At 45.0% G+C, this 12,359-nt stretch overlaps 1 protein-coding gene across 2 annotated transcripts; it reads right to left on the bottom strand.

Moving 5' to 3' along the window:
* Positions 1 to 6,703: 6,703 nt before the first annotated feature.
* On the bottom strand, positions 6,704 to 11,557 carry LOC136482609 (uncharacterized). Of its 2 annotated transcripts, none has more exons than XM_066479830.1 (8): positions 11,363 to 11,557; positions 10,546 to 10,866; positions 9,369 to 9,440; positions 8,573 to 8,637; positions 8,344 to 8,485; positions 7,757 to 7,840; positions 7,589 to 7,678; positions 6,704 to 7,325 (listed from the first exon to the last, which is right to left on the bottom strand). In XM_066479830.1, the coding sequence occupies exons 2-8, from the start codon at positions 10,813 to 10,815 to the stop codon at positions 7,194 to 7,196; spliced, it is 855 nt and encodes a 284-aa protein (XP_066335927.1). In that variant the 5' UTR covers positions 10,816 to 10,866; positions 11,363 to 11,557; the 3' UTR covers positions 6,704 to 7,193. The 2 variants fall into 2 exon arrangements, with proteins under 2 accessions (XP_066335927.1, XP_066335928.1); XM_066479831.1 differs by lacking the exon at positions 11,363 to 11,557 and adding an exon at positions 10,996 to 11,322.
* Between the last annotated feature and the right edge of the window lie 802 nt (positions 11,558 to 12,359).

Raw genomic sequence — 12,359 nt, 5'->3', positions numbered from 1 at the left:
TTCGAGTAATAAGCGACCCGGTGCTTTTTGCAAGGAAACTCGAGGTTCATATATGTTAACAAGCTGGAACTTCTGACAAAATTACAAGCACGACTAGGATCCAATTGCCCTAAAATATATTCCTTGTATATTTTTTTTTGCAGGGAATATCCATTTCGGGTCGCTTTTTCGACGATGTACATCATATAAATACGTGTACATTTAATAGGAGGAATACAATAATAGGACGATGTACACCCGGTGAAGCTCACCGCGCGAATCGAACGTGTCGTGCGTGCCACACTGCCACTGTCAGCAGTCGATAGATTTGACTCCAGCTACGCGACATCCGCAACTGTTTATTTCAATGGTTCGGATCTCGATCGGTACATTATTATTGCTTCAAAAATCAATCAATCAATTGTATATATTAATATAATAATAGTGGGGACATACGATGCTACATCTGCAACCATACAAAAGTATGCTCGACTTACCTTATAATTTATACTATTCAACTTATTTTTTTAACTAAAATAATATTTTTTTCTCATAGTAATTCAATCAAAATAGTATTTTTCAGCCAATTCAGCTAAGTTTCAGCAAACCGAACGAGGCCAAAATATATACGTACTCTTCCCGTCTAGTAAAGGATAGCACAAGATTAGTACAAGTCAAACCTATGTTAAGTTTGATACAATAAATATTTTTAATATTTATATCTTCAACTAGAGTTTCTACGGAAATAGATTTTATAATTAATTTGATTATACTTATCTTATATCGTAAGGGTAACATTTCTTTCTATAAATTTAATCAAACTGCAAATTATTTGGCTTCTTGCAAAATGAGATCGGGTTTGCGTCCTATGTTTTGCATTGCATTGTAATGTAGGAGTAATATATAATCTTCACTTCAGGTCGGTCATCAGTTTTAAAATGGCACGCCCTCTGACATTGAGGCTTTGTTGCTGCTGATATTGCCGTTCTGTGGAGATTCATTTATCGGAGAGACTAGCATCTGGACATCCGGACGTTGCGAGCGTCTGGCCACCCATTTTGAATGATGATACCCTCAGGGCGTTTAGGGATGCAGCTTCGTGCTCCACACCTGCTGCCACGCCCATGGATACAACTTTGTGCTCCGCGCCTGCTGCCACGCCCCTGGATACAGCTTTTGTGCTCCACACCTGCTGTCGTGCCCGCTTCGCTTCCCACGCGTACACAATCCCGAGGGGACCCCTTCGCTTGCGCCCCTTGCCGTGCCTGCTCATGAAACACTTCCAACATAAAAGCATTTGCTGCAACATACGTCCGAAACAGATGAAACATTTACAACATACTCCTACGTTTGCAACATGTGTATGAGCACTGCAACATCCAGATAAAACACTTACAACATACATTTGAAACAGTTGAAATATTTGAAACATACACTTTGCAACATACGTGTATAGCCAATGCAACATATGCAACATCCAAATAAAACACTTGCAACATACGTTTGAAACAACTAAAACATTTGAAACATATACTTGCAATATATGTGTATAGTCATTGCAACATATGCAGCACCAGATCTACTTTTGCAACATTCAGATAAAACATACGTAATATACATCTAAAACATATGATACATACTGTTGCAACAAGTCTCATCTACTTGCATCCCCCCAATGGACGCTCGTTGATGCGGAGCTTGATGCCGGCACGGAGCTCGATGCCATGGCGTAGAGATCGGACCTCGGCTGTGTGCAGCACGAGTCCGGACGAGAAGCGCGACAGAGCGCTAGCGCGAGGCATAAGCGGCGAGCGACGTGAGGTGAGAGCAGCGCGCGGCATGAGGCACGGGTGAGGCGTGTTACTAACCTTGGAAAACTGAGAAGATAGATAATCACTCCATTAGTAGAGAGGTATATATAGGCACACATTTGGGCCAGTAGTAGAAGGGCCTTCACTTAACACCCCCTTCAAACTCAAGGTGGAAGTGGAGGATATGAAGCATTGAGTTTGAGCAAGTAAAACCGATGTTGCTCTCTAGTTTGTGCTTTGGTGAAGAAGTCGGCCAATTGCAGCTCGGATGGCACATACTGAAGAGCAATTGTATGTTGATTACAGTGAGACCGAATAAAGAAAGCATCGACACCAATATGCTTGGTAAGTTCATGCTTCATAGGATCATTGGCAATCTGTATAGCTCATGTATTATCGCATAGAAGAGGTGTGGCAGCATCACAAGAAATCCCAAAAATCAGCCAACAACCATCGAAGCCATACGATTTCTGAAGTAGTGGTGGCAAGTGCTCGAAGTTCTGCCTCTATACTAGAACGAGATACAACGGCTTGTTTCTTTGACTTCCATGCAATAGGAGAGGACCCAAAAACAATATAGTACCCTATGATGGAATGACGATATGTTGGGTCACTCACCCAAGTGGAGTTTAAGTAAGCATGAAGCTGAAGTGGACTATCATGAGCATAGAATAAGTTGTGAGATGATGTCCCCCTCAAGTACCGCAAGACGTAAAGTAAATGGCCAAAATGAACAGACGTAGGCGCACTCACAAACTGACTCAAAATATGGACGACATGAGCAATATCAGATCGAGTAATAGTGAGATAAACAAGGCTGCCCACAATATGCTGATATCTAGACAGATCCTCAAGAGGAGTACCATCAGTGGGGCGAAGCTGCAAGTGAAGATCCATAGGTGTCGCAGCTATCCGATGGTCATGTCTGAACGAGCAATAAGGTCTTGTATGTACTTGGACTGAGAAAGATAGCAGCCCTTTGCTGACTGTTTAACCTCAATGCCTAAGAAATAGCTGAGAGGAACCTAAGTCAGACATTTGAAATTGTGCACCAAGTTGCTGCTTGACATAAGAAATGTGGTCTGCATCATCACCCGTAATCAATATATCATCAACATATAGAAGAAGCAAAGTATGTCCATGTGAGGAGAGGTGGATAAAAAAAGCAGGGTCATGATCACTAGGTGAAAAAACAGCAGCTCGAATGACAGAGACAAAGCGTTCAAACCAAGCACGAGGAGCCTAGTTTAAGACCATATAAAGCCCGACGAAGACGACAAACATAACCTGGAGGGGCATTAACACCTGGGGTGGTTGCATATAAACTTCTTCATTTAAATCACCATGAAGAAAGGCATTCTTAATATCCATCTGAGAGATTTTACAAGAAGAAGAAGTAGCCGGTACAATTAAAGTACGAACAATAGTCATATGAGCAACATTGTGCAAATGTCTCATCATAATCTCTGCCCTAAGTTTGCTGAAAAACCTCTGGCAACTAGACGAGCCTTATATCTCTCAATCGAACCATCTGACATGGTTTTTATTTTGAAGACCCACTTGGATGTAATAGGCACAACATGCGATGGTAATGGAACAAGATCCCAAGTGCGCTGTACGATCAAGTGCAGCAAGTTCCTCACACATAGCAAGTTGCCATTTCTAGAATGCTAGAGGCCTCTCGATAAGTGGTTCGCTCTTCCACAATAGCATTGACACGAGGAAAATCATACTTGTCAGGAGGCCCAATAGTAGCACGATCTTGTAGATTATATCTCAGACCACCCTGTGACTCATCAGAAAAAGCACATGACTCATCAGTATTAACAGAAGTATCAACATCGGGAGGATCAGGACTGGCCGAGGAAGTGGGTGTGGGGACTCGGGGACGACGAGTGTAGTATTACAGGACAGGTGGTTGACAAGATGGAGGTTCAGGAAGATCTAATGGTGGAGGATCGACACTGGAAGGTAGAGGGTCGACATGAGTAGGTGGAAGTAGTTTCAGCAGTATCAGGAGGAGACACAAGAGTGTTGGGTAGGGCTGGAAGACACGGGTGGTGTAGGAGTGGCAACATCACTGAGTATAGGTGGAAGACACGTAAAGGATGTTGACTCAGTACAACGATGGGATGGCTGAGTAGAAGGATTATAAAAGAAAGGACGATCTTCAACGAAAGTGACATCACAAGATATACGAATACGACGAGAAGAGGGGTCATAACAACGATAACCCTTATGCTCAGGACTATACCCCAGAAAAACACACTCAACTGACTGAGCAGTCAGCTTAGTACGCTCACGAGGTGCAAGTAAAACATAACATGTGCAGCCAAAAATGCAAAGGTGGTCATAGTTAGGAGGAGTACCAAAAGGAATCTCACCAGGACACTGACCAGACAGTTTTGATGATGGTAGTTGGTTGATGAGATAAAGAGAAGTGAAAACAGCTTCTCCCCAGAAATGAGAAGGAACAAAAGATGCAATAAGAAGTGTGCGGGCAGTCTCTATGATATGGCGGCGTTTCAGTTCAGCAACCCCATTTTGAGCATGGGCACCAGGACAAGTGAGCTGAGCAAGAGTTCCCTCAGAGGTCAAAAACTGGCGAAAGGTGTGAGATAAATACCCTCCACCAGAATCAAAACGAAAAACTTGAATGGGGGTAGAAAATTGTGTGTGCACCATGCGAGCAAAATTTTGATAAATAGAGCACAATTGAGATCGATGTTTCATAAAATAAATCCAAGTATATCGAGAATGATCATCAACAAAAATAACATAGTATTTATGACCACCTTTGGTAGCAAAAGGTGCAGGACCCCATATATGAGAGTGAATAAGATCAAAAGGTCTAGCTGAATGCGAAGTACTAGTGGAATATGGGAGCTGCAGCTGTTTTCCAAGCTTGCAACCCTTACAATGAAAACTATACTCAATGGATGTAGGACCTAAACAACCCTTGTTTATTAAGGTGGACAAACGAGACCCGCATAAATGACCAAGACGATGATGCCACTTGGTGAAGGACAAAGTCGATGGAGATGCACTGGATGATGAAGCAGCGGAGGACACACGAGCAGTAGGGTGAGGAAGGTGCAAGGTGTCGAGAACATAGAGGCTAGGAGAACCTCTACGGCGATGGCCAGTCCCATGTACAGTCCCGGTGCGACAATCCTGAATAAAACAAGACGAGTCATCAAATCCAACAAAACAGTTATGATCGGTTACTTGACCGACCGAAAGAAGATTCATGGACAACTGAGGTACAAATGAGACATTAGGTACAGGAAAAATTAGATGTGCAAAGAGAACCCTCATGTGAGTGATGTGACAGGATGTACCATCTGCTGTCTGAATAGAGGCACCATCAGCAATTGGCTTGCAAGCAACAAGCTGAGACTGGTCAGATGTCACATGAAAAGAGGCTTCTGAATCAAGCACCCAAGATGACGAAGGAGCACTAACAGGTGAAGCGGCAGCAACAGACACAGAGCCTTTAGGAGTGGAACCTGCGCCACGACCACGAGCTGCACGACGTGCACGCTAATCAGCTAGCTTCTCTGGATACCGAGCAAAACAATATTCTGAACGATGAGTAGTCTTCTTGCAATGCTCACAAGGCTCAGAAGAGCTGCCCTTGACTGTGTTGGTCTTCTGAGAAGCCACCAGAACACTGAGGTGCTGATACAGAGGGCGACAGAGAACTAAGACGGGTCTCTTCAGCAATCAACGCAGACAACACATCAGAGATTGATGTAGTGGAAGCATTCAGCAGCTGCTTACGAATAGACTCAAAATCAGACCTCAAGCCATGACAAAACTGATATATGAGGAATTTCTCAATGAACTGAATCTTTTTAGCACAACAGCCTGAACACCCATTCTTACACTTTGGAACCATGGAGAGAAAAGGTCCCATAACACGATCAAAAGCGGTGTAGTATTCTTCTATGGACATCTCATTCCGCTGAAGCTCATGAAGGCCTTGCATGAGAGTAAGGAGAAGAGCACCACTGTTCTGAACATATCGCCCCTTCAAATAGTCCCACATCTCCTTGGCAGACTCATGATTCTCAAGACTCATCATCAAGGAAGGCTTCATACTGGTGACAATGGCACTCATCACACGGCCATCAGCATCAGTCCAAGCCTTGACGGTAGCAGCACCAGAAGCATCCTTAGACTTATCAAATGAGAGACAAGGCCATGTCCCCGCAGAACAGTCTTGACAGAAAAAGCCTGTCACCGACCTAGATGCTAATACATCCACACACACGAAGAACAACTGGTTTCTGGAATATACTAGAAGGTTCTAGATACACGAATCAAAGGAAGAAGAGGAAGGGGATAGGAACTCTAGCCGCAGCTGGTTTCTGACAAAGCCCACTCTCGATAGTTACTAGGACCCTCAAGTTTCAGAGGAAAAACAATCACATTGGGCTGCGACTGCGACATTGTGAGACAACAGGAGACCAGAGCAGAGGAAATCCTTCAGAACAGAGCACCAGACAATAAACAAGAGGACACTGCAGAACTCCAAGCAGCAGACAGAGCACGGTCAGAGGTGGAGCAGGCGGCGGCGGGGGCGACGCAACTACCCCCGTAGAGGATCGAGGGGGCACCGGAGTCCGGCGAGGGTCGGCCGGCACCGACGGACACGGAGGCCGTGCCACCGCAGCTGCAGAGGAGGAGGGACGCAGTGCCGAAGCGGTTGTGTCCCCGTTCAAGGTGAGTGTTTTTCCAACGAAGTTCGTATCGTCTCCCGCTTGCTTTATGGTCGTATGCTGAACAAGTGGGTGTTTTGCCTTTAGCCGAAAGCGTCAGGCGGAGGTGCCTGCCCTGGCGTAGCGTAAGTCATTCCACCTGGCGTAGCGTAAGTCATTCCACCAAATTTAACGAATAGATTCATGATGCATCACCACATCTTGAATGAAGTTATTTCTCAAATCAGCATCACCCTTTTAGTTCCCACAATAAACAATGGATTCAACTGCAGATTTCAATTTCCATACACCACATCGTCCGCATCTATCAGAGTAAGCTAGTGATACTGATACGTCCACCATATATAGAAAATAAATGGTAGTATTGTGAAAGACTGTACATCACAGTACATACAACAGTTAATATTCATGCCGCAGTAAGGAGAAAAGATGCAACAACAATGGATTTACATTAAATTCGGTATTCTCGGATTACACTCGGTCTAACACAAAGAACAGAATTTCAGGTGCAACGAATTGTGGGTGACACACCCAAATTGGCCACGGGGGGCAGAAGCCCAGGCTTAACCTTTGTGAGTCAGTATGATGCACGACGGGGCATCATCAACAACAAAACGAACCAGAGAAGTATGGTCAGTAGTCGTGATCAACTACTGGAGTTGTGTTGTTAGCCCCCCTATTACTGTTGCTGTGGCACTGGCTCGTGCTGCGGAGTGGCAGGGGAGTCTGGAGCGATAGCAAACTGGAGAGCACGGCCCCTGGCCGACTGTAGGATGAAGGCCACCTCTGCTGCCGCCAGTGCAGCCTCCTCCTGCAGACAAAGGAAGAATAAGCACATGGAGAACTTAGACGGCGTGCCATATCAGCAGCAACAAAAGTTTAGGACCAGTAGCTATAGAATGGTTTATTTAACTACCTATAGTTCAATGCTATGGTGATCTTCCTATGTGCCAAAGAAATATTTGTTTGCAATTGGTTCAAAAGGATGCGTATATAATTACAATGATGATTTGGAGCCAGATTTTTTTCATGACCAAACACACGATCACTTCAAGATTGCATCAAATTAGGTACCTGTCTTTGTCGCCGGCGATGCAAAACACTGAATATCCATGCCATGATGTAGCACGGCAGCAGAAACCCAGCAGCTCGCAGCAGAAAAAGCTACAAAGGATTGAGTCAGCACAAAGCACTATCTGGACCGCTAACATCTAAGTAAAAATGAAAGATTACAACAGTTACCGAGAACATGGTAGAAGCATCATCATCATTTCCTTCGTTGTCTGAGATAGACAATGCATGCCTTAGAAGCAACAGCGCCATTAACTGCAAAACCAAGCAGGATTTTAAGGTAGTCTACCTTGATATACTCAACATCTGTTGCTTGACATTCGGTAGATACTCGAGGAGAGCTAAGGTGATCAGACTAGGAGCAGACAGCAGAGCAGAAGAGGATTTGCTGTGAAAATCAACAACACTTTTGTATTCTCTAAGCAATTAACCAACTAAAAGCACTGTTTTTCCATCCACAAACAAGTTGTGACTTGTGAGACAAATGTAAAATATATAAAAGCATTGTCCTTCAATCCAAAAACAAAACTGTCCTGAAATAGCTACTCCCTCCGTTCCAAATTGCAAGTGGTTTTAGCCATTTTAGATACACAATTTTTACCATGCATCTAGACGTAAGGTATATCTAGATGCATAGCAAGAGCTATGTACTGAGAAAAGCTAAAACTACTTACAATTTGGGATGGAAGGAGTAATATTCAGACATCGGTTCAGCTAATAAAGGGCAATAAGATCAGGAATTGCTGGACAGTGCTTACAATAAGTGCAGCTGAACGGCAGAATGCAGCACCACTAGCATCTGTAGTAGCATAACCATCATACTCTGCTTCAAGAAGACGACGTTGGGCAGCTGCTACAGCGAGAATTCTTGGGTCACGCAAATCCATAATCAAATCACCGCTGCAAAGTGATGCACCTTTTGCTTAGATATGTTCTAATTCTATTCACTCAAACTAAAATGGCACAAAAATGTCCAAAATAACTTACTCGATGTCTATGGTTATCTCATCTGGCTGAACAGGAGGGGGCGCAGTGTAACCAGGCTTGTATTCCTACAGGTTATCATCAAGTCTGGAAGGAATCAGTATACAGGAAAGGAAACTTTAAAATGCACATAGGGAAGGGGCCAAAGCATGTTCTACAAGTCTTAACACTCTGGAAAATTTAGAATCTTCCATAACAGTAAGTACAAAAAAATCCTTGAATATTTTTATTATCTCAGAGGTTGTTAATGACAAAAGTGTGTGTGTTGGCAGGGGGGGGGGGGGGGGGGGGGGGGCACTAAAAAATAACTGCAATCAATAATTGAACTTCGAAGCGATTCATACTTGAATAAGAATACTGAACATACAAATCCGATTGACCAAAATTGGTGAACTAGATAAATACCATTTAAAACACACACAAACTTATCATATGATTAGTCAGTTTCTTAAAACACCATCCAAATTAAATCACTAGTCTAAACCAATAAAGTCTAATCACACATGGTACAAATCCTTCTAGTATAAACACAGGTAGATAAGCAAACCAACTGCACATGGTGTGACAGCACATGGTCATGGGTCTTGGACCATTTTAGTTCTAGTTGTTTGCAGTGCATAATACTAGTGAGGTGATCATGAGAACAACCCTTTGAGTAGAAGAAACATGGGCAACAAGATTTCAGAGATACATATATCAACATATGTACTATGACAATTTTATATAGATCAGCACTAAAAATCTAGAACCAAAATGAAACATGTATCAGTGGAATGAACTTGAAAGAAACCTAACCGACCTCATGACAAATTTCACAAGTAGTGTCTCCTTTCTCATTGCACCAGCGTTGCACGCAAGCTCTGTGAGCATACTGCACAAGAAAAGTAAAGCTATAAGTTTTTTATTGCATCAGAGTTTCATGCAAAAGAAAATATTTAACTATATCACTCAGCATGAATAGAAAGAAAAAAAAACTTTTAGATCACAAAAAGGTATAAAATAATCCCAAGATCTCTTTTTTTTCTAGGTAAAATTATAAAAAAGAATACAAAGTTCTACATTGACAACATTAGAAGGCTTTCTATATTTGTGGTAGAAGTTGAAAAATGTCCATGAATAAATCATTCATGAAAAAGCAGCAAATTGACTAAATATAAAGAACATGAAAAATTGCAGCAAGGTCAGTCCAGAAGTTGTTAATTACTATACTCTGTCCAAAGAGCAGTCCAGCTCATAAATTCATATTGATCATGACGATAAACTTAAACTGACAGACCATAAAATTCAGCAAGCTACTGCTACAAGACTGAACTGGAATCATTTTGTTGCAAATGTGCAGTGATAACATGCCTAGTAATTGCATAACATAGACCCACAGTATCTGAATCAACTGGTTCATTCCTGTTAGCAATGTGGTAGAAATGTAGTGCAACTCTACTATACAGAAAACATGCTAAAGTGAATATATGCTTTGGTGTTCTCCCAACAGAGAGGACATAAACAGGCAATATTACAGATATGGTGCACTAGCGATTGGGGACAGATGATTTGGGGTAACCTTGTATATTCCCACAAGAGTGTCTGACATTATGAATGGCACCATATGATTGTTTTGTTCTTTTTAAGCAAGAAAACATGTCAATGGAAATGACAGACACACGTTAATGCAAAATGAGAACTGAAAGCAAGAATTTAATTGTATGTGCACCTCATGAACAACTGCAAGGCTTTAAAGCTGTATGCCAATAAGAATGGCAAGCAATAATTTAATTAATAGAAGATAGGATGTAGACAGAAGGGCAGGCCTGGTGCAGTGGTGAGAGCTGTCTCACTGAGTCACCAGGTCGCGGGTTCGAAGCAGCCTCTCCGCAGATTTTGCGGGGGGAAGGCTTGCCTCGGTTTTTCCCTTCCCCAGACCCCACTCATGTGGGAGCCTCTAGCACTGGGTCTGCCCTTTTAGAAGATAGGATGTAGACCTTGAGGCTGCCGCTACAAGCACAGGGTTTCTCGAGATTCTTGACGCTGTCTTCATCCTGGCATATGCGGCACTCCGCAGCCTGGATGAGTGGCTCCTCCTCCCCACCGCCCTCCTCCTCCTCCTCATGGACCAAGTCAACAACAGCCGACGGAGATGCAGCAGCCGCAGCTGGACCGTTTGCATCCTCAGACGGTTTCTTGGAAACCTCGTTCACCTTGGATTTCGCTACGCCGTCCACATCAACCACCACGTGATCATCGCCGGCCATCCCAAATCCCTCCTCCTCTGCAGCCCTCGTTATCGCCTCTGCTCTGATTTCCTGGAAGGAATACACCCAGCAACGGTAAGAATAACGAAATTCAGATGCTACTATTACTCAATAATCAACGTGCTGGTAGTACGGTTGAGAATAGTATGGACATATGTAATTGTTATTAAGATGCAATACAGGGCCGTGGGCAGTGGGCAGCGCGGGTGACCCGTGCCTAAAAATGGAGAACCTCCATTTCGAAGCGCACGGTAGCAGCAGAATCCCTTATCCCTCCCCCGTTTACTGAAATTGGACTACTACTGGAGTCGGGAGCCGACACGCCGAACCCTAGCAACAACCCCGCCTCCGGCTCCGTAGCCCCCTAAACCTAAGCGGAAACTGGACCTCTACAGGCGAATCCCACGAGGCGGCGAGAAGGAGGGGAACCGCCATCCCCCCACGCGAGATGCGGCGGCAGCGAGACAGGACCCGAAGGGGAGACACCCCCGCACGCCGCGGCGGCGGATCTGGCGGCGGCGAATGGGGTAGGGGAACGGGGACGTACCTCAAGGGCGGCGGCCGCGGTCCTCCCTCCCTCTCTCTCTCTACCTCCTTCCGGCCGGGTCGTCGCACGGGCAGTCGGGCACGGCTTGGAGACTGGAAATTCTGAGCTCTCTTTCTTTTTTCCCCTTCGGTAACTTTCTTTCTCCCAACCGATTTCTATTTTTCTTCCCCCTGCAATTCTTCTTGTAGGAGGGGGTTGGAAAGAACAAAAAATAAACAAAGGAGAAAAGAAAGCGTCTGCGCGCAGCGGTCAAACGCGGCGCGCGTCTTCATTGGAGGCCCTGTGGGCCCGGATGCCTGGAGCCTCCGGCGCGGGTCGGAGCCCTCGCCGTCAGCCAGACTAACGGCATCTAGGCTCACCGGCTGTTGACGGACGGGCGCGTCGTGTTGGTGGCGTCAGGAAGGAACGGGCCGTTTGCCGCGTACGATACGACCTCCGAGTCCGTGGCCGGGCCGTGCCGTCAGCACACACGTACTCACGCGCGCTCCCGGCCCCGGGTCCCAGCCTCCAGCCGGCCGTGCACCCATTCCTGCGCTCGCCGCGGTTAGATTCGCTCACTCACTGCCCACATGTCCATCGTCTAAAAATACAAAATCAACTCCCGCACGTCTCGCTGCTCTAATGTACACTCGACGCTCGGCTCCGCTCCCACATGCAACACTGCCAGCTGCCCAACCCTACCAGATGTGGCGTGCGAGTGCCCTCTTCTGGTTTCGGCGCTCGGCTACCGACCCTACCAAGCACGTGAGGCCGCTGCCTTCCTGCCTTGTCACGCAGCCACCGCCGAGCTGCTGCCTACGAGCACCGCAGGGCCGCTACCTCTAGCGAACTTCACACGTCGATGAGCCTCCATTCTCCCAAGTAGCAAGGAGATAATTGTGATAAAACTGCACGTTGCAAGCATCTTATTCCAAGTGTTTCATCAAATGTTTTAGATCCATGGAAACAGATTCATAGAAGTCAATGATTCACTTGTGAATCCCTTAAAATTTGCTAT

This window comes from Miscanthus floridulus, chromosome 9, assembly GCF_019320115.1.
Source record: "Miscanthus floridulus cultivar M001 chromosome 9, ASM1932011v1, whole genome shotgun sequence".
Classification (NCBI taxonomy): Eukaryota; Viridiplantae; Streptophyta; class Magnoliopsida; order Poales; family Poaceae; genus Miscanthus; species Miscanthus floridulus.
This window is presented reverse-complemented; position numbering and strand designations above follow the sequence as displayed.